The 26986-nt window shown below is 47.6% G+C and overlaps 1 protein-coding gene across 2 annotated transcripts; it reads left to right on the forward strand.

Moving 5' to 3' along the window:
* On the forward strand, window positions 1-26709 carry LOC135369893 (glycoprotein-N-acetylgalactosamine 3-beta-galactosyltransferase 1-like). Of its 2 annotated transcripts, none has more exons than XM_064603475.1 (6): window positions 1-79; window positions 12603-12837; window positions 17876-18158; window positions 20530-20697; window positions 23368-23470; window positions 26554-26709. In XM_064603475.1, the coding sequence occupies exons 1-6, from the start codon at window positions 71-73 to the stop codon at window positions 26602-26604; spliced, it is 849 nt and encodes a 282-aa protein (XP_064459545.1). In that variant the 5' UTR covers window positions 1-70; the 3' UTR covers window positions 26605-26709. The 2 variants fall into 2 exon arrangements, with proteins under 2 accessions (XP_064459545.1, XP_064459543.1); XM_064603473.1 differs by having other exon boundaries at window positions 26430-26708.
* Window positions 26710-26986: the final 277 nt, after the last annotated feature.

Below are 26986 nucleotides of genomic sequence, written 5' to 3' on the forward strand. Positions count from 1 at the left end.
CACGGCTATCTTTTGATTTGAAAAAGAAGAAGTCACTAATGCGAAACAGAGGAAGAAGGACGAACAAGGCATGGCAAAGGTATGGATGAGCCTCGATGAATAGCGCAAATTATTTGGTGAGAAAAGCTTGGACAGGTATACAGTCAACCCTCGATTTATGAACCTTCGATTTATGAATTCCCTCGTTTTATGAACACGAGCACGAGGAACCAAACTTTTTACACGCATTCTTCCCTCGTTTTATGAATCTCGATATCCGAATAATATGAATGGAATTTCTGGGAACCAACTACACTGTAAACTTTTTCACACCTTTAAAGGTGTGCGCTATGAACATTCAACCTGGTTGCGTAACATTGCACCTCCAGGATGATATTTTACAAAATTTGGAAAGCACTACTACAGATCAAGTGTCAGTGCAAATCTTGCTTTCATTATGTCTTGGATATCGTAGGTTCGAGCTATTGCATATATGCGTCGCTATCGATAATCAAGCACGCGCAAGTGTCTACAATACTGTTGAACAATGTTGAGATGTTGCAAGACTGAATTTTTGGAGGACAGACAACACTCGAGTAAAGAAAATTTGTGCGAAACCGTGCTCCATTATGATGTTTCCAAAATTACACCTAAAAAGGCGTGCGCCATGCACGTTGTTACACCTTTAAAGGTGTGAAAAGATTTAGAGTGTAGGAGTTGCCCACCGTTTTTGCCCTCAATTTATGAACGGATCGTTCTGAGGTCAACAGAAACCTTCAAAGGGATTATTCCGTGGTCTTATGAATGACGCCTGAATGGACAAAATGTTTTCTAGGTATTGCACCCTCGGTTCTTAACCCTTCGAAATCCGAATAAGGTGACCGCTGTCACCCGGAGATTTTAATACGTAAACGGATGTTAAAAATCCCGGAGGAAATCCGAGACCAGTCGAGTGCGAATGTGCTGACATCTCTTCTTTCCAAGATTGACACAGCGGAAGGTCCAAAGCAAAATTAAACAATTTAGTATTGCATAATAAACAGAGTGTGAATGTGCTAAAGTTTGTTCTTTGTGAAATTGATACAGCAGAAGGCGTGGTCGAAAGCAAAATTACACAATATATTACATTATAAACGCAATCCCAACTCGGAAATATTGTTCCATTTTCTCGATAGTACTCACTTCACGGATTTTTCGAGTTATGAATCCCTCGATTTATGAACAATTTTTCGGGGAACCGAGGGTGTTCATAAATCGAGGGTTGACTGTAGATAAATCCAGCATGCGCGGTATGATTACGACCGTGAATCATCGGGCTTCCTTTCCCGCTGGTGTTCAGCCTCTGCAGCGGTGTAGCCAGAAATATACAGAGTGTCTGTAACCTTAGTGGCATTTGCACACCTAACTACGAAGTTATTCTAGCAAACGTTAGACATTTCGATCGTACTATAAAAATAGAAGACTGGGTTTGGCCCATCCAAAACTTTGTAGGCTGATAGCCACTTGTCTGAAGTTTCATTCATTTTTTTTTTGTAAGTGATATGGTCATGCAGAAAGAAAATTAAAAACCAAACAAAATCTCGCCCCATGCATTTTCAATGGCCTATTCCGCACGAACACCGCCATTTTTTCTTGTGTCAGCTTCACATTCGTATCACTTCACACAGGTAGCGCTGCCTACAACGATGTTACATGCCCATTCTGATGTTATGCACCAATCCTCTTGTTCCAGTCTTGTTCTGTATACTGGTGCCACCAGTGTGTGGTGCAATGGAAATGAAGTGCACACAGGAGAAAATGGCGACTTGTGAGTGAGATAGGCCATAGAAAAAGCATAGAGTGGAATTTTGCTTGATTTTTAATTTTTCTTCTAGAGGACCATAACCGGTTCACAAAAAAATTCAAACAAAACTTCAGACAAATGGCTGTCAGTACGCAAAGTTTGAGGTTGGATAAACCACGTCTTCTATTTTTACGATGCGATAAAAATGTGTAACGTTTGCTAGACTAACCCTGTAGTGGTCTACTCAACTGACAAACTTCTGGTGGCGCACGATGGCGCATATGCGTGCAAAACTACAGAAAAATTGTGGCTATGCTTAGCGTCAAAAATAAGCAGAGCGACAAAGTCGCCGGCTTTCGTGCATTAGAATAGGACAGCATATCGACTTCAGGAGGGTTGCGGTGCAGGCACAGCCAGGGGCACTACCGATGAGCATCAGTATATAAGCAGTGATGGCTAGTAGTTAACTACATTTAGTTAAACTACTAGTTAAAGTACGTGATTGTAGTTCAAAAGTAGTTATGAACTACTTGCAGAAATGTAGTGTGCAACTACTAGTTAAACTACTATTTCGAGTAGTTAACTACAGTAGTTAGGTTACTGCAGGCGCCAACTACTTCCGATTGTGCCGCAAGCTTTACGGCACGATTGTGCTTCCGACTTTTACCTTGAGCTACTTGTTTGATGAGAACGGAGGTGCAGAGCAATTGTGCCGTGCATGTGTACTAAATTTTCACTTTTATCACTGCTTGTGATTCATACTTAGCTGTCCAAGGACTCTATAGAATGGGATTGGTGTTGATGAACAACGTTGAGTAGTTATAGATGTAGTTAAAATACATTGCACTAGTTAAAAAAGTACCTCCCCTGAAAAATAGTTGAGCTACTAGTTAAACTACTGTAGAAGTAGTTAGTGACCATCACTGAGTATAAGACAGCGTTTCAGTTTCTGCACCGATATCTCCCCTAGCGGTACCTGCACAGAACTCCCTCGAGACCGCCATGTTGTCCCATTCTAATGCACGGAATCCGATGTTTTCGTCGCTGTGTTTATTTTCTGCGTTGAGTATAATTTTTCAGTAGCTTTCGCACGCACATACGCGTCATCCTGCGCCACCGTAAGTTTAACAATTAAATAGACCTCGATTTACGTGTGCAAATGCAGGTGCTGGGGTTTATAACGTACAACATGTTCGGTAAAGGAGCAGCGGAAATCTGCCACATACCGTTCTCCTGGAAAACGTGTCCCAAAAGCCTCCCCTTTTCCTTCCCCTGTTCCCTTCCTCTTCAACCTCTACTGGTTGAAGCTTCTGCACGCCCAATTCGGTGTATTTCGGGTACTTCTATGGGAACTCTACATAGGAGAAGATTTCCCCTCATCTCTCTCCCAGATGCACTGCCAAATGTACCGTTTCCGGGGATTGATCACCCAGAACCCCCCCTTCTTGGCTACGCCGGTATCACCTGTGGATTGTTGGCGCCAACGCGGTGTTTCTATACGGGAAGTCAGTTAGCTCGCAGATGTGTACTATGAGAGTGCACTACGAGAAGAGCATATCTGGGAGATGAATACATGCTGATTTCTCAAGAAGACCCCTGGTGAGGACCTACACAGTGGTGATAAACACGCACAGTGAAGCTTCGCTAACAGTATCTTCAGCCGTCACTGAGGAACGCGGGCGAACACGGCGGCTTTCTTTCTTGTGTGTGTATGCCGTACCTCTCCCCTAACCGTGTATTCACACGAGCGGCATTTCCCCAGAAGCGGAAGATGCGAAAAACGTCATAGCTTTCTGCTGTCACGTGAGCGCGAGAGCTCAACGTCGTGTCTCCTCGTGCACTGCTAACCGTGGGGAATATCCTGCTACACAGCCACAAGATATTCCGTAGCAGACGACAGGAAAACACGCTGACGGTGTCGTCTGCTATGTGTCGTCTGCTAAATGCAGAGTGCGCCACTCCCGATATTCCGCGCCGTGTAAATGCTCATATAACACGGGACGGAACTTCGGGTCTGTAAGCTGTGTTTTCGTTTTTTTCTTCCACTAGAATATTCCGTGAGGATGTCGCTCGTGTGAATACACGGTAAATAAAATAGAGAACTGATGTTCTGAGGCTGGAACACACAGAAAGGGCAAATACATACAAGTGCCTAAGAAGTTAATGGTGAAAAATGAAAGTGTCTGAAAAAGGTTAGCCGGATATAGGAAAAGTGGAAGAGTGAAAGGGGGATGTTTGAGAGAGAGTGGTTGATTTGTCCCTTCAGATGGACGCGCCCTTGGAAGTCGCTGGGGAGGTGTGTTAGCTTAGCTCAATTGGTAGAGCCCTGGACCGGTAATCCAGAAGATGTGGATTGGAGTCCTTTTCAGTGACTTTCATCGTGCATTGGGAATATACAAGTTTATGCTCTGTTCTCAGACCTCGCGAAGGCCATTGACGGGATTCCGCACAGTTAACTGTATGTCAAACCTTCACGTCTTAAAGGGGCGTGACACTCACGCACACATTCCAGAAACAAACATTTCACACAATAGTGAAAGCAAGATACTTATTGTCCTACGTGTTATTCTGGGCGGGGGGTACTAGACCCTTGCACAGACGTACCCGGACGTCAGAGCTCCGGTCGTGACAGCATGTGACCTTTCTCTCACTTCCTCACTCACACAGACGCCTTTCCATGACGTCAGGTCGGAATGGGTTTCAATATTCGCGGTATCGGTTTTCAACGCGTCCATTACTGCCTTTACTGTAAAACATGGAATGCACGTTCACATTTCATTTTACATTTATCCAAAGTAACTAGAGAGCAAGAGTCGCGGCCCCTTTAAAGAAGCATGCAAAGCACTTGGAAGATATATTCTTTTACCACGTCATTGAACATGTTCATGGACCGTTACGCAAAATATTTCCTATGGGAAGTGCGAATTTCCTGATAAAATTACCTCCCGAGAAAGCGCGTAACGGCGGCGACCTCACCCAGCGGCTCCTCGTGTGGTGACGTCAGGTGGTGGAAGTTATCATTCTCTACCCAGAATCATCTGCTAGCGGGAGCGACCACGGCAGACGCGGTACGGGCGGCGTCAAATGCATCTGGAAAAGGGAAGAAAAAAAAAAAAAAGAAGGGAAATCAGTAGCTATTTAGCTGTAAATGCGAGAGAAATGCGTTATCATTAAGCGCAGTTTCCGGCGCATACTTGGGGTATCCACTTCCGGTCTAAACCCAACTTCCGGTTGCCACTTCCGGCGCATACTTGACTTCTGGGGTATCCACTTCCGGTCTAAACCCAACTTCCGGTTGCCACTTCCGGTCCAACTCGACTTCCGGTCTAACCTGGGTTCCAGTTGTCCTCCTCCGGTCTATATACTTGATTTTCGTTTCGATGCTTTCTATTACCATATGTATGTCCGTTTCATTAACCTTTAATTAGCCTTAATTACTTTCAATTACCTCGTACCTACCCTTTAATTACCGGAAGCAATCGTGGGTTATCTGAGGTAACCTTGACTTTCGTTTAGTTCCTTAAATACGATTACTTGCTTCGTTGCTCTCAATTTCTTTTTATTGACCTCAATTACCTTTGATTACATTTAATTACCCGCGGTTACCTTCGGTAATCTTACATTCGATACATTTAGACTTAACTTTCTCGTTTTAGTTACGTATAACTACCTTTATCACTATTTCTTCTTACTCTTATTACCTGCAACTACTTCAATTTCAAATCATTTACCTCCATTTACATTTACCCTCTTATATCCGTTTTACACGTCCACTTATACTTCTGCCTCGGTGAGGCTTCATCATCACATACGTGACACACACACACATGACACTCAAATAGTTTTTACGCGCACCTTGTACCGACCAGAAATAAGGGTGTGTTTATTGGAAAAACAAACAAAAACCATGTCCTCAGTGGGCATAATGGGCACCATGACTGCACAGTACACTCCACTCTAAGCAAAAAGGTAGAATTCTCCGCCCATCTAGGCAGAGCTGTATTGCAACCACATTTCTACTCAAAACAATTTTACCTTTCTGGGTATAACTGCAGCGGAGAACGTCGTTCTACCGGCTTGGGTATAGGAAGTTCTACCATTTTTTCTTAAAGCAAACGTGAGTCAGGAGCAAGGGAAACGGACCGTTTGTACCCCCGGAGGAGAAGGCTGCGCGTGGATTGGCCCGAAATGGTAGAAGTGCTGTCGTTCTACCAGCTTGGGTATAGGAAGTCCTACCTCTTTTTCCTTAAAGCAAACGTGAGTCAGGAGCAAGGGAAACGGACCGTTTGTACCCCCGGAGGAGAAGGCTGCGCGTGGATTGGCCCGAAATGGTAGAAGTGCTGTCGTTCTACCAGCTTGGGTATAGGAAGTCCTACCTCTTTTTCCTTAAAGCAAACGTGAGTCAGGAGCAAGGGAAACGGACCGTTTGTACCCCCGGAGGAGAAGGCTGCGCGTGGATTGGGCCCGAAATGGTAGAAGTGCTGTCGTTCTACCAGCTTGGGTATAGGAAGTTCTACCATTTTTTTCCTAAAGCAAACGTGAGTCAGGAGCAAGGGAAACGGACCGTTTGTACCCCCGGAGGAGAAGGCTGCGCGTGGATTGGCCCGAAATGGTAGAAGTGCTGTCGTTCTACCAGCTTGGGTATAGGAAGTTCTACCATTTTTTTCCTAAAGCAAACGTGAGTCAGGAGCAAGGGAAACGGACCGTTTGTACCCCCGGAGGAGAAGGCTGCGCGTGGATTGGGCCCGAAATGGTAGAAGTGCTGTCGTTCTACCAGCTTGGGTATAGGAAGTCCTACCTCTTTTTCCTTAAAGCAAACGTGAGTCAGGAGCAAGGGAAACGGACCGTTTGTACCCCCGGAGGAGAAGGCTGCGCGTGGATTGGGCCCGAAATGGTAGAAGTGCTGTCGTTCTACCAGCTTGGGTATAGGAAGTTCTACCATTTTTTTCCTAAAGCAAACGTGAGTCAGGAGCAAGGGAAACGGACCGTTTGTACCCCCGGAGGAGAAGGCTGCGCGTGGATTGGCCCGAAATGGTAGAAGTGCTGTCGTTCTACCAGCTTGGGTATAGGAAGTCCTACCTCTTTTTCCTTAAAGCAAACGTGAGTCAGGAGCAAGGGAAACGGACCGTTTGTACCCCCGGAGGAGAAGGCTGCGCGTGGATTGGCCCGAAATGGTAGAAGTGCTGTCGTTCTACCAGCTTGGGTATAGGAAGTTCTACCATTTTTTCTTACAGCAAACGTGAGTCAGGAGCAAGAGAAACGGACCGTTTGTACCCCCGGAGGAGAAGGCTGCGCGTGGATTGGCCCGAAATGGTAGAAGTGCTGTCGTTCTACCAGCTTGGGTATAGGAAGTTCTACCCCTTTTTCTTAAAGCAAACGTGAGTCAGGAGCAAGGGAAACGGACCGTTTGTACCCCCGGAGGAGAAGGCTGCGCGTGGATTGGCCCGAAATGGTAGAAGTGCTGTCATTCTACCAGCTTGGGTATAGGAAGTCCTACCTCTTTTTCCTTAAAGCAAACGTGAGTCAGGAGCAAGGGAAACGGGCCGTTTGTACCCCCGGAGGAGAAGGCCGTGCGTGGATTGGCCCGAAATGGTAGAAGTGCTGTCGTTCTACCAGCTTGGGTATAGGAAGTTCTACCCTTTTTTCTCTTAAGGGCGACCCGCATACGACGTTTTCTCGACGCAAGAACGCCGAGCGCTCGGCATTTTTACGTTCAGCTCCACGAACAATAGCCGTCGAGCGGGGACGCCGACATCTGAGGTGAACAGATCGGAGCTGCAAGCGCAGGAAGCGACGTGTCGGTCTTGACCAATCGCATGCTTGGCCGGAAACGACCGTCTCCACAGCCGCTCAGCTGTGTGGGCATAGACGGTGTGGTCGCGAAGTACGCGCAAGTGGAAGACAGAATGAAGTGGACCAGACAGAACTGGCTGGAAATGAACATGAACGCGGACACGGGAGCGACAAACCGCATACCATCCCACTTGCTAGCCATTGTTCGATTGTCGTTTCCCTCTGACCTAGATATCGCTGCACCCAGTAGAGTGTTGTCGACGGTTTTCTTCAATCCTTCTACCGCAACAGCTGTCGCTTTTAGAGAAGAAGCAGTTTTTTTTAACAGCAGCAGCAATTTTCGCTTTTGCTCCATACTGGGAGACGCGGGAGAACAGCGGACGGAAGCGGAAGTACAAGCAAGAGATTTCCACGTTGATGGTCGGCGCGCCTTGGTTATTGCCTTTGGTTACCAGATATTGTATTTATACAAAGTTATACTGCATGTTTTTCAAGTCATATCTGTCGCGTATGTTATGCCAGCCCATAATATCTCTTACTCATGACGAGAAATGCCGCCAGGGGCCTCGAGTACAAACTTTGCGCCGGCTCCTAAGCTGCGCCGAGAAAACGCCGTTTGCGGGTGGGCCCGACGTTTCTCCATCGGGAGTGACGTCACGACCTCATATCTCGGCGTATCTGCGTCGAGAAAACGTCGTATGCGGTTCCCGCTTTAAAGCAAACGTGAGTCAGGAGCAAGGGTAATGGACCGTTTGTACCCCCGGAAGAGAAGGCTGCGCGTGGATTGGCCTGAAATGGTAGAAGTGCTGTCGTTCTACCAGCTTGGGTATAGGAAGTTCTACCCTTTTTTTGTTTTGCTTAAAGCAAACGTGAGTCAGGAGCAAGGGAAACGGACCGTTTGTACCCCCGGAGGAGAAGGCTGCGCGTGGATTGGCCCGAAATGGTAAAAGTGCTGTCGTTCTACCAGCTTGGGTATAGAAAGTTCTACCCTTTTTTGGTTTTCTTAAAGCAAACGTGAGTCAGGAGCAAGGGAAACGGACCGTTTGTACCCCCGGAGGAGAAGGCTGCGCGTGGATTGGCCCGAAATGGTAGAAGTGCTGTCGTTCTACCAGCTTGGGTATGGGAAGTTCTACCCTTTTTTGTTTTGCTTAAAGCAAACGTGAGTCAGGAGCAAGGGAAACGGACCGTTTGTACCCCCGGAGGAGAAGGCTGCGCGTGGATTGGGCCCGAAATGGTAGAAGTGCTGTCGTTCTACCAGCTTGGGTATAGGAAGTTCTACCATTTTTTCTTAAAGCAAACGTGAGTCAGGAGCAAGGGAAACGGACCGTTTGTACCCCCGGAGGAGAAGGCTGTGCGTGGATTGGCCCGAAACGGTAGAAGTGCTGTCGTTCTACCAGCTTGGGTATAGGAAGTTCTACCCTTTTTTGGTTTTCTTAAAGCAAACGTGAGTCAGGAGCAAGGGAAACGGACCGTTTGTACCCCCGGAGGAGAAGGCTGCGCGTGGATTGGCCCGAAATGGTAGAAGTGCTGTCGTTCTACCAGCTTGGGTATGGGAAGTTCTACCCTTTTTTGTTTTGCTTAAAGCAAACGTGAGTCAGGAGCAAGGGAAACGGACCGTTTGTACCCCCGGAGGAGAAGGCTGTGCGTGGATTGGCCCGAAACGGTAGAAGTGCTGTCGTTCTACCAGCTTGGGTATAGAAAGTTCTACCCTTTTTTGGTTTTCTTAAAGCAAACGTGAGTCAGGAGCAAGGGAAACGGACCGTTTGTACCCCCGGAGGAGAAGGCTGCGCGTGGATTGGCCCGAAATGGTAGAAGTGCTGTCGTTCTACCACCTTGGGTATGGGAAGTTCTACCCTTTTTTGTTTTGCTTAAAGCAAACGTGAGTCAGGAGCAAGGGAAACGGACCGTTTGTACCCCCGGAGGAGAAGGCTGTGCGTGGATTGGCCCGAAACGGTAGAAGTGCTGTCGTTCTACCAGCTTGGGTATAGAAAGTTCTACCCTTTTTTGGTTTTCTTAAAGCAAACGTGAGTCAGGAGCAAGGGAAACGGACCGTTTGTACCCCCGGAGGAGAAGGCTGCGCGTGGATTGGCCCGAAATGGTAGAAGTGCTGTCGTTCTACCAGCTTGGGTATGGGAAGTTCTACCCTTTTTTGTTTTGCTTAAAGCAAACGTGAGTCAGGAGCAAGGGAAACGGACCGTTTGTACCCCCGGAGGAGAAGGCTGTGCGTGGATTGGCCCGAAACGGTAGAAGTGCTGTCGTTCTACCAGCTTGGGTATAGGAAGTTCTACCCTTTTTTGGTTTTCTTAAAGCAAACGTGAGTCAGGAGCAAGGGAAACGGACCGTTTGTACCCACCGGAAGAGAAGACTACGCGTATTTTGGCCCGAAATGGTAGAAGTGCTGTCGTTCTACCAGCTTGGGTATGGGAAGTTCTACCCTTTTTTGTTTTGCTTAAAGCAAACGTGAGTCAGGAGCAAGGGAAACGGACCGTTTGTACCCCGGGAGGAGAAGGCTGCGCGTGGATTGGCCCGAAATGGTAGAAGTGCTGTCGTTCTGCCAGCTTGGGTATAGGAAGTTCTACCCTTTTTTGGTTTTCTTAAAGCAAACGTGAGTCAGGAGCAAGGGAAACGGACCGTTTGTACCCCTGGAGGAGAAGGCTGCGCCTGGATTGGCCCGAAATGGTAGAAGTGCTGTCGTTCTACCAGCTTGGGTATGGGAAGTTCTACCCTTTTTTGTTTTGCTTAAAGAAAACGTGAGTCAGAAGCAAGGGAAACGGACCGTTTGTACCCCCGGAGGAGAAGGCTGCGCGTGGATTGGCCCGAAATGGTAGAAGTGCTGTCGTTCTACCAGCTTGGGTATAGGAAGTTCTACCCTTTTTTGGTTTTCTTAAAGCAAACGTGAGTCAGGAGCAAGGAAAACGGACCGTTTGTACCCCCGGAGGAGAAGGCTGCGCGTGGATTGGCCCGAAATGGTAGAAGTGCTGTCGTTCTACCAGCTTGGGTATAGGAAGTTCTACCCTTTTTTGGTTTTCTTAAAGCAAACGTGAGTCAGGAGCAAGGAAAACGGACCGTTTGTACCCCCGGAGGAGAAGGCTGCGCGTGGATTGGCCCGAAATGGTAGAAGTGCTGTCGTTCTACCAGCTTGGGTATAGGAAGTTCTACCCTTTTTTGGTTTTCTTAAAGCAAACGTGAGTCAGGAGCAAGGGAAACGGACCGTTTGTACCCCCGGAGGAGAAGGCTGCGCGTGGATTGGCCCGAAATGGTAGAAGTGCTGTCATTCTACCAGCTTGGGTATAGGAAGTTCTACCTTTTTTGTTTTGTCTTAAAGCAAACGTGAGTCAGGTGCAAAGGGAAACGGACCGTTTGTACCCTCGGAGGAGAAGGCTGGGCGTGGATTGACCCGAAATGGTAGAAGTGCTGTCGTTCTACCAGGTTGTGTAGGAAATTCATTTTTTTTCTTAGGGGGTTGAGTGTCTTTTTCGTTTACGCAGACAGATTGTCCTCACTCGACATTTCGGGAAGAACAGTGTTAGTGGCGACACTGCTGTTATGTCCTAATTGGTGCTTTGTGGTGTCGCGCCGGACGACCGCGACACAAATCTGGCAGAATCGCTGGCTCGCGACGTCGCTAGGGAAACAAAGAGTACGGCGTCGCTGACCCGTCCCACGACAACAAATGCGTCGCGCGATGCGAAAATCACCCGAGTTAATTGTCGCCGTATGTGGTTTAGCTTCTGACGCTGTATTTGTCCTGGAGTCACCCTAGAAGCTGACGCCACAAAGCCGCCATGTTTACGCCTACGCTTCTCTACGAATGCTCTGTACCGCTTTCACCCACTCTTTTCAAACCTCCCTGCTCTCTCCCAACTCCAAAATGTAGTGTGTATCTTAGCGCATAACTACACTTTTGTGAGCGCATCTCAAGCTGTGCGTGGGTGTAAAGATTGCGGAAATTCGTAGCAGACGACAACGTCGTCTTCACCCTGTGCAGGGGAGCTAGTATTCAGGCAAGCTTGATGTGACGTGCCACGACGTCTATTCTTCACACACAAACACAAACACACACATATATATACAGGGTGTCCACGCTAAGTGTGAACAGACTTTTTAAAAATATATCAATCACTTTTTCCGAGATGAAATGAATTGCAATATAGCATATGCTGAAGGGCACTCCCTACGGGGGCATTAACAGACTCCTAAGGCAACGTCTTAATTAACTTTCAATAATTAACTTTTTAATTATAAAAGCTACGAAGTTGCTCCAATGAGAACATCTGATCTCTTCGGTCACCAGCTACCAAAGCCGTTTTCAGAACAAAAATCCGTTCGATAGATCGTCCGCAAAAAATTCGTGAAGGAACGCCATTTTTTTCTTTATGTTATTCATTGCGCATCTCTAGAGACGCGTCTTTCCTTCGCCCCCAATACGAGAGGATGAAAGAGCACACTATCGCCTCTTGCGTCCTGGAAAAAGATTAAAAGAAAACAGAAAATGCAGCCCAAGATAAGGGCAGTCGCGATAGAGTCACCCGATAGATTTGTGTTTTTGTTTTGTTTCCGCAAGTTAAAGCTAATCTTCGACGCATGAGGCGGCACTGTGCTCTTTCACTCTCTCACACTGGGGGTAAAGGAAAGCCGCTTCTTTGAAGATGCGCAATAAACCAAATAAAGAAAAAAAATGGCGTTCCTTCATGAATTTTTTGCGGACGATCTACCGAACGGATTTTTGTTCTGAAAACGGTTTTGGTATCTGGTGACCGAAGAGATCAGATGTTCTCATTGGAGCAACTTCGTAGCTTTTATAATTACAAAGTTAATTATTGAAAGTTAATTAAGACATTGTCTTAGGAGTTTGTTAATGCCGCCCTAGGGAGTGCCCTTCAGCATATGCTATATTGCAATTGATTTCATCTCGGAAAAAGTGATTGATATATTTTTAAAAAATCTGTTCACACTTAGCGTGGACACCCTGTATATATATATATATACACCGTGAAGCAATCCCTGATACATTTTGATCAAAGTTACCCTCCGTGCGCCTCTTCAGATGACCAGGTGCTCACCTGCAACGAGACTGGCGTTCCGAGAACTCGTGCTCCCTCTCTTGGGAGGCTGCATACTGGGCATGAGCATGGGCTTCTTCGTGCTCTCTGCTTTCCGGCTGAGGCCGTCTCTCGCTGCTGTCAAGTCTGCAACCTACGCACAGCTCGAACAGATGACGGACCTTCAGGAACTTGCGAAGACACTCAGGAATCAGACCATAATACGGACCATACAAAAAGGTAAGCAAATTTCGTTACTCGCCTGAAAGCACGTAGGAAAGAATTAGTGAGTGAGGTGTTCACGGAGATCTTCGCGAGGGCGGGATCCAACGGATAACTCTTGTGTGTGTAGATAACGTGAGAATGTTACGCAGAATGATAGTCATTTCGTATAGACGCGGACTCCAGCTCAGCTTTGACTGCTGTAGCAGTGATTTATCCAGACCTCTCTAATTATACGGTAATAATAAAGGCAACGATGATAATGGTCGGTAATGGCAGGTTGAGATGTTATGATGTAGCTGCAGTAATGACCCACACGCGACCCTCCCGGCCCCCGTGCTTGGGATTCTTTATAGAGCACTGTACGATAGCATTGATGCTTCACCCAATATATGCCTCGCCTACGCGCTAGCGAGAACAGCGAGGATAACAAGAACAATTAGCAGCAGGCAGCCATTGCGCTGTCCGTTTGCCGACGTGTCCTTTGGTGGCCCGGATAGAAACCACCAGTGCTCTCCTCGAAATATTCGATGTGTTGCCATAGGGGACCTTCGATCACATTCCGATCGCATGAGTTATGAGTTTTTAAATGACGAATGCTAGTTCAACTGGTAGCAAGACTAGTGAGAGAATGGACCGGCTTACTGATAGAGACCATATTTGAAGTACCAAGTGCCCAAGAAATACATCAATGAAGTGCATTTATTATGACTGCTTGCACACAATTTATGAAGAACGTTTCAAATTGCGCGGTTTTTCCTGTACTAAAAACCACATGTTCTCTTCGAGCATCCGAAAGGTAATGCACAAAAAAGTCGGAAAATTTCAATACACTCGTTAAGGAAGACACATGTCTCAGCGGTTAACATCATGTGATCTCGCTCCGAACATCCACCGCATTTTTCTTATTCTCGTTCTATCGTTCCATTAAACGTACTTCATCGTGTACGGCGGCCACTGATTCCTTTACAATGGTGCCGACACCCGGGAACACGGTTTGCTGGTCGAGTCAAGGCTTGCTGAACTACGTCGGTATGGAGAATTTGGATCGCCTGAAGAAAATAGGACGACGAGTCGCTCGACGATCACTCGTATTACTAATGAATGGAAGGCCCATTTGACATAGTCGCCTCCGGCTGTTGACCAGCTAAAAGCGAAGCTGCAATAGACCTCTCCCTGTTTGTAAACAAATCACATCATGGTGTTCCACAGCTCCACCAATTTGGTAGAGATATTCTGCTTGGCACCCTCGAAGGCGAACAAGGTCACGCCCGAAAGCCACGCTCTTGAGGGAATTAAGATGGTTCCTGAAAGAGACGCGACCTTCGGTCTTACTTGACTTTTCAATAGGAGGCAGCGACCAAGTGCCCATTTGTGCAACTCAGCCCTCCCCTTTCGATTTCTTTCGGTTTCAGTCTGTCTACCAACAGCATGTTGACGTTTCGCGGGAAGAGGTCTATTCTTGAAAGCTAAGGTGTCAAGTTTCGCTCACATTGATCAAGACACTTATTGACGAATTCCTTGAACATCTGTGCGACCGATGCTCGGAGACTCTAACCGCCATCACCGTTCAGGTCCGCTCTGTGCTCGACTCTCCGTCGCCACACATCCGGAACACATCAGCAGATCCTCCGACGTTCTTTACGCTACACTCTAAGAAAAAAAAAGGGATTTTCTACCCATTTCGGTAGAGCTGCATTGCAACCACATTTCTACTCCAACCAGTTTTACCTTTTGGGTATAAATGGAGAGTAGAAAGAAATTACAGAGTAGAATGTGTCGTTCTACCAGCTTGGGTAGGAAATTCTACCATTTTCTCTTAGAGCAAACGTGAGAGAGAGGAGGAAAGGGAAAGGGACGCTTATACCCGCGGGGGAGGAGTCGCGTGTGGATTGGCACAAAATGGTACAAGTACTGTCCTGCTGCAATTTTGGGTAGGAAATTATATCTTTTTTTCTTAGAGCGTAGATTGAGGATTGGGCACACATGGCTCAAGCATCACCACCTACTCAGAGGACAGGATCCGCCGGTTTGCGTGCACTGCGGTGACAGCTTGACTGTCTTGCACGTATACTGACATCCTGGCCTCACTTCGAACTCCAACGCCAACAGTATTTCACCGCATTCTACAGTGACCATGTCCCCAGCCTTTCTACTGGGTAATACTCCTCTTGTGTCGTTTGATAATGTTATCCAGTTTTTGATCATGCGTCGTTACTTAGTCAGATGTAGATGTTCAGCATTGCTCCGCTTTTAGCCTTTGTCACCTAACTCATCCTGTAAATCTCTCATCCTGGAATATCTCATCGCTCATACTTAAAGATAGCTTTTAACTGCCACACTCACTTGTTATCGTCCTCCTCCTTTCTCTTTCATCATCATCTCCCACACACTCATCATAGTTCTTGCGCTTTTTGGTCTTTGCGGCCTTTGTGCCAATCTCTCTCTCTCTCTCTCTCCGTCGCCACAGTCTTCAGATGTTCGGTTGCCACGTGAAGCTGGAGCACTCACTGGTGGCAGTCACCCCGATGGAATCAAATTAACCGAATCTCAGAATCGACTCCTTCTCCGGTGAGCTCTCGCGCTGGCAAGGCTTCTGGGACCAATTTCGAGCGAGCATTCACGAGAACCCACGTCTTTCTAAAGACAACCAAGTTGAAGTATTTGATGTCGCTCATGTCTGGATCAGCAGCAAGAGCACTGGAAGAATTAAACGATATCGACGAGAATTATACGACACAGCATTCGAAATTCCCAAGTCAAGATTTGTCAAGAATGAACTGCTTCTCAACGAGCATTTTAACGTTCTGTTTCATCCTGGAGCGGTGAAGTTCATGAATGATGTCGCTAGGTTGTTGACCCTGTATAAAGCTGTTACTCTGCGGTTGAGAAACCTGAAGAGTCTGTGTACACCGCAAAACCCGATTCTTTGTCGCTGTGCATAGGGCAGTCACTAGGAAGATCCCTCGGGCTCTTGACCTTGAGTATTACCAAAGAAGAAGAAATAGCTTAAGTAACATTGCAGCGGACACAGCTAACACTGCGGATTACTTTCCTGCTGACGATTTATCACGGCTTTTGGGCTCTCTGGAACACGAAATTGAAGGTCGGGAACGGATTCGAAGACCGCAGTTTCGTGAACCGCAAGATGCCATTGCCGAAGGTGACAACCGCTGCAACCGTCTGAAGATCAACCTTTCTGCAGCTTCGTTAGCAGCAGCTGATACGAAGACGGTCTGTGCATGTCTTCAGATCATACAGTGGAAGACTGCACGGTTACCTTGAGCTCTGAGGACAAGAAAGCCATCCTTCGTTGCGAAGGGTTTGATTCCTGTATAGCAAACGATCGCACCTCTAGTATGTTGCAGTGTATTATGTTGCATGTGCACATGTTGCCTAGTAGTCTAGTATGTTGCACGTCTAGTATGCTGCCAGCTTCGCTGTCAGAAGTGCGATAGGAGACTTCTAACGCGCCTGTGTCCGGGAAAACCACCTATACGGCACGTGAAGGAGCTACCCCGGATATAACCACGAGGGCTTCACTTACAGCTTGGCGTTTCTTTCAGACGCGCAGCAGCCCAAGTGCCCCCTTGCTGACAGCGAAAGTATGGCTCGAAGACGCAATTGGTCAGCGGCGGTCGATACGGGTACTGTTCGACGGGGGCGGTCAGCGAAGTTTTATTCGCAAAGACATTTCAGACTAGATAGGATGCCAACCGATACGCGCTGAAAACGTGCATATTCACATGCACGGGAATTTTGTTCCTAGTCTAACTCCATACAGCTATGTGAAGCATTGTATAGCCCGTTCTCTTCTCGCCGTATCATAGTGGAGGCCATTGAATACGACCAGATACGCTGAAATAGCCTCTCTACGTCAAGTAAAGACCTGTCAGTACAGCTGAAGAGGATGGGCCTTGGCGTTGCTGATGAGCCTTTCACCTCTATTTCCATTTTCCGCGGATTTCTATCAGAAAATCGTCACTGGAACAAATGTGCGCCTATTGGATACGTTCATTGCGAGGGAAACCGTTTTCAGCTGCACCTTGCGAGGCACCAGTAGGTGTGGCTCCAATCGATGTGGTGACGTCGAAGTCATGCCGGTTGGAGACTACAAAGGTACGAACGCCTCATTAAAGGTATCTGGTTTCGCCTCCCTTAAAGAGACACCTCAAGGTGGACCTAATCTAAACCCGAACGTACTGCACGTCGAAAAGGCGTTCTTACAAATTGTTCTGAACGACGACTTTCTTTTCTGGTACGCGACTACTCCAGCAGCCGACCAACCGTTGCCGCAATCGACACATGGCGAGTTCCGTATTGAGCGATATCCATCCCGCTTCTCCTTGCTGCACCGCTCCGGCATAACTTACAATATATGCGGCAATATCGTGCCCGTCGATCGCCGCTATGCTTTCAGACCCTTTCTACGTTGATGACCTAGTTTTCGGGGACGATGCGATGGAGATAACAACAAGTCTCTATCATCAAGCTAAGGATGTACTCCGGCCACAAATCAGTACTCATCGTGCTTGCATAAATTTGTCTACACACTGTCATCCGGCCTCATTTCATCAGACGCAGATCTGGCGCTGAATTTAGCGTTACACCAGTCGTAATTGCCCCGTAATTTTTCATGACGAAGGCGAATTTTTGCGTCTGAAACGCCGTCTGCAGCAGTATCATCGTCCTGATGGGAGATGGAATCACTGAAAGGTTAGCCTGCTGTAGGACTCGAACCCACATCTTCTGGATTACCGGTCCAGGGCTCTACCAACTGTGCTAAGCTTACACACTCCCCAGCTTTGTATATATTTGTCCTTTCTATGTGTTCCAGCCTCAGAACATCAATTGTTTCATCATCATCATCCTTCCGGATCATTCATTTGCTGCCCTTTTGATAATGCGCGCGCACATACGGTTTTTCCACGCCGGCGTCCAGGAGACTGCCCGTGAATTGAGAGAAGAGTACTGGCTCCTTAGAAGTCGTCAGGTTGTAAAAAGGATCCTGACCGTGCAGTCGATAACATGGTTTCATTGTTTCTGCGTGATTCAGGGGCGGCGACAATACCAGAAGGACCTAACATTGCCTGCGTCGTCTACACATTTCAAGACGTTCGTGGAGCAACGACCGAGAACACGTGGGGTCGTCGTTGCGATCGACTGCTCTTTCTTAAGAGCGAAGGTGCTTCGAATAAACGAGCCGTCGGATTTAAGACCCCGACGAAGCTGAAGTTGCTGGGTGAGATCTTCCGATACGCCCACCAGCGTTTGGAGGACAAGGATCGTTGGATTATCTATGCCACTGCAACTTCCTACTTTATTCTCGAGAACCTCAGGTAAGTTTGCAATGACACTGCTGTGTTGGAGGCGGTCGGGATGAAAAATTAGTTTCCAATTAGGAAAGAATCGAATGACGAGGAACCATCTGTCCTTGCCAGCCTCGTGGACGGCGGCAATAGTGCTCAGAAACTTCTCATACGCAATTATTTTTTTCGTATTCGTACTTAGATTAAATTTAAGTACAACGGTATTTGTATTTTTTAGAATATTTTTAAAGCTGTAAGCACCACTGATGCCATTTTTGCAGGCGGGTTGTGCGGACATACTGTGAGTTAGCGGATGTAACCACTTGACGATTGATTACCTAAAATACATTGAAGTGACGGTCTCGTACCCCCCTCCTCTCTCATAAAGTGTACCATTCAATAGCCCTTGGTTGAAAATGGAATACTGCAAATTTACCCGACAGAGCACGTCACGGTTATTAAATAACCGAATTCAATTGATAAAGACTGAAGAGTATGCCGCGATCTGTGTTGGCAACAATAATGAACGGCCACGTCTCCCTGCGGGAACCCCCGTGATAGGATGCAGAAATCTTCTGCTTTCGCGCGCGCTAGTGCACCTGCGTGAGCAGACGACTTTCAGAAGTGACTGGGGACCGCGGCAGCTCTTGTACATTTTCTTTCAGTACTCATACGAAAAACGCGCAATGTAAGAAGTGGTCCACATGGTGGTTTAGAACAACTATGTTAATCCTCAGAGACAAGTTAAAAGTCGCGGAACAACCCCACCCACAGTCACAAATCTGAAGTCGCCGGCCATTGGCGCGCGCGGTCGCGTTACAGCTCCGAGCAAAAATATACTACGCGCGCTTCCATTACACTTCCTGTTGACACATTCATCATGTTTCGAAATGCAGTGTCGCTGACAACGTACGTGGAGAGGAGTTCGTGTTTACTTAAAAATCGCATTAAATACTCGAGGAAACAAAAACAAAAATCCGATTATGCGCCACATTGTGGAGATTCCACGGTCTGCCACGGGTCAATGCACAGGCCACATTCTCCGCTCGCGGAGGTATATGTCTGGGTGTCCCCATTTCGAGAGCAAAGGGGATGACTCAACCCAATGTCCTTCCGCACCTTCCAATTGCCATGGCAACGGCGACGTACCCGCAGGCCAACGTCATGCGTGACGTTTCATGTCGTCTGCTCTTACGGCACGTTTCTACATATTCCTCGAAAACGACTTGGTCATTCTGAATGAAACTTTGACGGGTGTATGTGTGCAGTACACGTGGAGATAGTTTTGGCTACGTTTAGGAATCGCATCGGCTGTACGACGCCGTCCCTTTAATTAACTTTTCATTTAAATGTTTTCCGGAAAATGCCAAACAGCGAAATTGGAGGAGGCTATGGTTAATTGAATCAACCCTTCTCCAAGTTGGGTGCAAGTGTTCCAGTCGCAGATTCGGATCACTTGCTCTATAGGGCAGATCAAGCAGCTCCATTGCAGAATGTGCCACTTGCTCAGACTCTGCCATTGGAATTCAGCAGAAAACCTTACCGGAACATGCTCGCCATCCGTGATCGCCAACGACGTGCAAAAAGCACGCCTCGCTTCTTCAGGAATCAGTCTCTAAGCTCCCGCAGCGCCATTTAGTCGTTATCCTCACCGTCACCATATTTAAATACCAATTAGTAGCATTCCCAGAAAACCGTTCATAAATATATGGGTGTTAGGAGCTGCCGAGCCGTGCTGCCGCGTCCGCCATATGACTGACATTTTGTTTGTCAGGGGTCACATATGGGTCGAGATGTATACTGCTCGCGACATGGTTGACTGAAATCGCCTGTCAGTAGTGCTGCAGCCTATATTTCATTGACTGCCATTGATTTGAGCGTGTTGTCCCAATTTAAAGGTGGGCCATATGGTGCAGGTATTTCTCACTCGAAATAAATGATCTTGCAACACATCGAGATTTGAGGTGGAATAAACCACGAGGGGCTCATTTCAGAACCGTGTCGCGAGTAGTATACCTACTTTGCGCGCGAAATCTGTGTGTGTGTGGTGGCCATTTCTCTACATGCCATGCGCATTTTCTGTGGATCATTGCAGTTTGCAACTCGCGATGCAGGTATTTTTTCAGCGCCGCCCCCCACACCCCTAATATACCCGTAGATCGACAAACCCAACCCCCAAAATAACCCCAGGAAGGCCAAAATCAAAATGCCTTCCCCCCTCCCCTCATCCAGAGTAGCAGTCTCCTCACTTCTCCTCCGGTCGTGATGAAAGTCCTGCAAAAATTCCTGCCTCGACGCGTCAAGTCATTTCGTGACTGTAGGAAAGGGAACAGGATTGCCGTTAATATTGGTACAACCTCAGCATGCATGGAAAAAGTAACGTTGGGTCGACATATTTTAGGTACCTCGTACAAGATATAGACTCTCGGAATGCCTACTACATGGGCCACATGAACGTGACATCGAAAGGCCTGCGCCTTGGGGACGACTCCGTTTTCGTCCTCAGCCGTGGAGCACTCGATCGCATGGTCCGAGGGGAATGCATGGACAAGGAGACAACTCTTATGCAGTAGGTGGATCTGCGATTTCTTCCTTTCTACATAGTAGAAACATATGGGGAACGTAACTACCGTTGGGTACACGGTTGTCTAAAATCTCCGGCCCGCGGCGGAGCGATCCCCTATCGGCGATATCGCGCACGGAGGACCGGTACCAATACCCTCCCCGAGGGGAGGCAGCGCTGAACTGCTCTCCCTAGCAGACGACGCTGGGAACGCGATGGTAGTCTCTCCCGACAGGCGGCGTTGCGTGGCATTACCTCTGAGACTGTAATGGTATAGTTCCTCCGTGCGCGACATCGCCGATAGGGGACTGCTCGGCCAAGGGGCTGGAGATTTTAGACAACCGTGTCCCCAACAGGAAGGGAGTTGCCTCAGGACAGGAGCCGCCGATATTTCGAACAGCGACTGTTCTTCTTCTGGGCACCGTCCTCATCATTGGCAGGGTATTTAAAGGGTTAGGTGTGACGTGTTAAAGGTTCATGCAAATTATGGGTCAACAGCCCGGAGGAAAGAAAGGGTCCGTACGGGCCTCTACGGCCGGAGTGAATGGCCGCTTTGTTAGAGTGTGGAGGGGATTATGTGAACGGAGTGATCTTGGCTCCGGACCGGTTACAGAAAAATGGGAGGTTCACGGACACGTGGACGGAACGGGACCAAAGGCAAGAATTGGCAAACATAGCTATGTTTGCCAAGCGGACGCATGGACTGCACGGGTATCCAGTTTCATGTTGCTGGAATCATGGGAAGCGTGGAATTTAGCGATCTGAAAGATTCGTTCGTTCGAAGAAAAATATTCGTTTGAAGTCTCGGTTCGAGCTGCCACATTCACGAAAACAGGGATTTGTATGCAACTCTGTCCAGTCACCTTATCGGAAGTTGCTGCTTGCTGACCAAGTGGGATGGTTCTTATTTCGTTGGCATTATGTAGCCGTGTGCACAGGCTCAGCAATGCTATTAAGTTTCTAAAACGAACTTAACGCGTAACGCGCTTATGTGGCTAGCCAGCCAGCAGAATACTCGGAAGGACATATCGCTGTGTGGCCTGATTAGCTGAAAGACGGGTGCGTTTTACAGAAAAGGCGTATACGTACATTGCGCCTTTCAGGTATCGTAACGAGGCCGCGCGCTACCGGAACACCGTCTCGTCTACATTTGGTGACCAAGAGTTTGACTAGGAAAGACATAGTTATACAGCCGTATTCTCTGAGGGATCCTTGTGCTTCGAGGGACCCTTCCAGTAGCTTTGGCAATGCGTTGAGAACGTGCTCGTTGGGCGTATTGGAGGCGCTGCCAGAGCTACCGAATGGACCTTTTTGACAATGGCCTATGCGCATGCGTATGACCTTGAGGCGCCGGAGAGGATTATCTCCGTCTTCACTAGATGGCGCACTATGGGGACGACAGAAGTGGGGACCAATGTGGGGAGACCGCGCGAATGGCGCGACCTTGTCGGCCCCCCGCTCCGGACTGGTTTTGGTCCTTTGTGCTACCCACGTGAATTTGTTTTGACGCGCGCCGAGCATGGTTCGTTGGCGGCAATCGCTATAGAACGCTCCTGAATACAGTCGGACCTCGTTTCATGAACCCTCGATATACGAATTCCCTCAACTTACGAACGGCTCCACAGGGAACCCAACTTTTTCCGTGTATTTTGACCTCGTTTTACGAACCCTCGATATCCGAACTATGAACGGATTATTAGGGAACGGACCCAAAGTAGCCAAGCCATTCTGACCTCGATATACGAACGGGTGTTATGAACGTACAGAGGACAGGCCATTTGATCGGAGGATAATGAAAGTTACTCAGTACATGCTGCCAAGGTCAAACATACAATGTCCCAACGCCACTACGTTCCACAAACATGATTCACCATTTCCTGAAAGAATAATTCGGGCGTTTACAGCCGAACGGTTGTGAGTTTGGACCATGTCTCCGAGACGAAAACATCTTGCCGTTCCAAGAGAAGGCGTTCAGTCCTGACAGCCGGTGACAAGCGTGGATATTTGCCGTTAGAAATAGTTTCATCCGCGCGCGATACGGTACTTTGGGGACCAGGTGGATATGTCAAGTGTCAGACTTCTGTCATATCTTCTAAACAGGATAGACCCTGCAGAAAGTATGGTGCAAAGTACAATTACGCAATATTTTCAAAAATAAAACTTATTCAAATCAATTTCCCGTGGTTTTGTGACGTATTTGTGCAATGAAGACCTCGGACCTCGATTTACGAATACCTCGATTTACGAACGATTTTCTGAGAAACGAAGGGTGTTCGTAAAGCGAGGTTTGACTGTAAATCAATTCTGTTCTGGCATTCACTGGACTCGGTCACTATTCCATAGCTCCATGGTTCCACTATTCCATGGTTCTAAACTAAATGGAACTAAACTTGGGAGTCGCGTTGGCCAACCACATGCCGGCCTAGAGAAGCCGACAGGTAACTTGTCTACCTTTCACCGGACGGGTCATACGTCCTAAAAATGAAATTTCGTCGCCCCGTTATCGTACTATGAAATGTTCGTATATGATCTCCTGATTTGCTGCAGTCACACTAACGGTGACACCAAGTCAGAAGCCCTACTGTGCCCCTGTATGTGCAGCGGATGACCATAAGCGTATTATGAGGTTCAGTTTCGACGGGTATACAGTTAATCGTGTTCCTTCGTTCCTTTCAGTTGTCTCCGCGCAGCCCAAGTCCAGCTAATTGACAGCAGGGACCCACACGGATGCCAGCGCTTTTTTGCGGAAGATCTCCCGACAGCTAATCTCTCCGCCTATGTGAGTAAGCACTAGCAACCTCCTAAGGCCTCCCCGAAAGTTGTCCTCATTTCTTCTTTTTTATTCATAAGGACTTAGTTATGCACTCACGCTATTCCCGTTCTCTGAGAGAATATCCGGCCGCACAAGGCGCGAATATATCTCCCGTGAAAAACGCAGGTTTGAAAAAACAAAAAAACATACAAACAAAAAACACGAAAGTTTTACGTCGGGCGCTTTCAGTACCCGCGTCGAACCTTAGTGATTTTTTGTAATGAATGAATTGTTGTACGTATGTGGAGATGGAGATCGTGTTGGTTTAGTAGCATGATGCACAAAGGCAAAAGCGACACGGACGTACAGAGGAGTGTGTTTTAGGTCGTTCACCACACCATCGAAGACAGGCGCCCATACAGTCCAGACTGCCAGCTACATGCTGCTGGTGCCCAGTAATAAGGGGGATATACAGGGTGTTTCAAAAAACGTGTCATTCGGACTTTATAAAAAAACGGGGCGACGGAAAAATACGGGGTAAACGGCATTTTTTGTGGCAACTGAATTTGCCATCTTGCAAAAATATTCTAATTTGATTTTAATTAAAATAAATTGAATTTCTTTAATTGAACTCTAAAATTTCTCAAGTCAACCTAACCTTTTTTTTTACAGAATTAGAGAAACCGTAGCGAACTTAGTCAGATCCACCAGGAAATCCGCTCGATATTGCAAATGGAACTGCCCAAAAAAAGTCCCGAAATTGAGGCTTCAAAGTTTCGGGTATTCAATGGCGCACGAAATCAGACGCAAAGATTCCTGGAGAGGAGGACTTGCTCCAGCCCCCATGAAGGATAGAATGTCAAAAAAAAAAAAAAAAAAAAGAAAAAACAGGGCGGGAAAAAAAAGGCGGAATCATTTTTGTTTGCCGCTTATCAACGTATGGTGGAATGTCACCCGCCTTGTTATCGGCGCCTCTTGTGCTGCACGCCGGTCCGGCGATAAACTGTTCTAGCTTCATGGGGGCAGGAACATGTCCTGCACTCCGCGCATCTTTGCGACTGGTTTGGTACGCTGTTGAATACCCGAAACTCTGAAGCCTCAACTTCGGGACTTTTTTTGGGCAATTCCCTATGCAATATCGAACGGATTTCTTGGTAGTTCTGACTAAGTTCGCTACAGGCTCTCTAATTCTGTAAAAAAAAACCTTAGGTTGGCTTGGAAAATTTTGGAGTTCAATTAAAGATATCCAATTTATTTTAATTCAAATCAAATTAAAATATTTTTGCAAGATGGTAAATTCAGTTGCCACACAAATGCCGTTTACCCCGTATTTTTCCGTCGCCTCGCTTTTTATAAAATCCGAATGACACGTTTTTTGAAACACCCTGTGTAAGTCTGGATAGCCTGTAGTAATGCGTAATTGTATTTCGAGGCGTGTTTGGCTGCATACATAAAAATATGCCTGGAACTACAGGTTAGGTCCCTGCACGGGCCGACTTTTCCGCGCCCGACCCGACCCGGGCGTGTCGAAAAATGGCCGTGCCCGACCCGTGCCCGGACCTTCATATTTTTTTTTGTGGCCCAGCCCGGCATGGCCCGGCGTCTAAGCGAATACAGCCCGGCCCGGCCAGATGACTCGGCGAGTAGATCGCGGCCTAGTATTTCCAGCCGTGACGTACGGGTTTCTGGCGCTTATCGAATAAATTTATGAGTAAATTAATAAGAAGAGAAGACAAGACCACAAACATACGAGTGCTGGCGGTTTAACACCGTAACGAGACCAAATTAAATCCAGAACGCACACGGGCATGGGGTTATCGTTACCGAATGCCAAGTTTTTGGTGAGGTAGAGGATGTTGTCGACAAACTCCTTCTCCCAGTCCCTACACCTCTCACCAAGCTTTGCCAACGTGATTGTGAAATACGTGAGAAGTGAGGATCAATGTGAAGTGGCTTTGAAAATGTTCTGGAGGGTCGAACCATACGCAGAACGCAGTGTCCTTTGTTTGTCTTCGCAAATATATGCACAGGAATGACGCAAGTGCGTGATGATATCAACTAATAGTCCTCCATTGTGTGGAATTAGCTGCGTGACCCGGCCGAGCCTGACTCTCGGAAACATGTTTGTCGGAGCGGCCCGCAGTGGCGACGCATTTTGTCGGCCAGGGCTCAGCCCTGTTCGGAGCACACAGCCAATAACAAGCCCGGCCCTGTCAGCGGACCGGGTCGGGGGCCGGGCAGAGGCGGATCTAGGATTTCTCCGAGGGGGGGGGGGGGGTCCGCTACAAACAAGTGCCAGGTGCATGCTGGGATTGGTTCATTGAACCCTATGTGCAAGTCTGGAATTGAGGGGGGGGGGTCAGGACCACACCCTAAATCCGCCCCTGGGGCAGGGCTCTACTGCAGGTATTGAAAGGTCTCATTAATGGCTCTGGCTGCAAAGGCGACCTCTGTTGGGAACTTGCTGATGGATTTCGTGCTCACGTGGCTCGAGCTGGCAGTCTATGTAGACTCTGTCTGGGCGCCAGTGTCTCGAATACGTAGCGCGAGGAAGTGCCACAAAAGTAGCCAGAAAATAGCCAAGTCGCCATCGCACAAATTTCGACGGCACGGCAGTCAGAACGCGGCCAATAGATCTCTACCTGTTTGTGAACAAATGACGTCATAACGTCCGACAGCGCCACGAGTTTGGTAGAGGTGAACTACGTTCAAGGCTAGTGGCGAACGAGGTCGCGCCGGAAAGCCACGGTCTTCAGGGGATTACGATGGTCTCTGAAAAGGACGCGACCTTCGGTCCTACTTTTCTTTCAATAGGAGGCACGGAACAATTGCCGATTCGTGGAACCCAGCTCTCCCCTTCCGATCTGTTTTGGTTTCGGTGTGTCTACCAACGTCATGATGACGTTTCTCGGGTAGAGGTTTACTTGGCGCGAAGTAGCCAAATCTGGCAACCGTGGCAACCCTGTGCACGAATTCTCTGTTTCAGGGGCTGAATTGCCTGAGTGACACACCCATAGCGTTCATCAAGCCTGGCATAACTGCTTTTGCACTCTTAGAAGCTGTTGGACGGTACATCTATCCTTACGGTATACGTGGTTACCTCAATACAGCGGAGGCACATGACAACAGCACGTGTTCTGTATGATGTGGCAGAGAGCTGAGGCACAGAGACTAAGCCAGACACGTTCCACCACAGAACACAACTCGTTGTTTTTCCTCCAAGCAACTGTGCTGTATGTGACTTGTACTATGAAGATATCTAATAAACATAGTTCAGAAGCAGCCCATCAGCAAATTTCCTTCACTCTTATAGGTGATGGCTGAGAACAGGATCAGTACGTGTTCTAGTTGTGTCTGTTCCACCCATGCTGTTCCTCTCCTTAAAGACATGTTCGTTCTTCACCTCTTGTTTCCTCTACTTGTCAGCAACTATACAGGGTGTCCCAGAAAACGTGTCGTTGAATTATAATAAAAAAACTATGCCACATAGAATCATGCGGTCAACAGCATTTGTTCTTATTAGGTTTTTGCCACCTCCTCATG

The sequence above is a fragment of the Ornithodoros turicata genome, chromosome 10 (genome assembly GCF_037126465.1).
Source record: "Ornithodoros turicata isolate Travis chromosome 10, ASM3712646v1, whole genome shotgun sequence".
NCBI lineage: Eukaryota > Metazoa > Arthropoda > Arachnida > Ixodida > Argasidae > Ornithodoros > Ornithodoros turicata.

Excerpts from the sequence above, each read along its gene's own strand:
- LOC135369893 (XM_064603473.1), top strand. Across the intron at positions 18,159-20,529 it reads TTTATTCTCGAGAACCTCAG|GTACCTCGTACAAGATATAG; the intron begins GTAAGTTTGCAA and ends GACATATTTTAG. Across the intron at positions 20,698-23,367 it reads AAGGAGACAACTCTTATGCA|TTGTCTCCGCGCAGCCCAAG; the intron begins GTAGGTGGATCT and ends CGTTCCTTTCAG.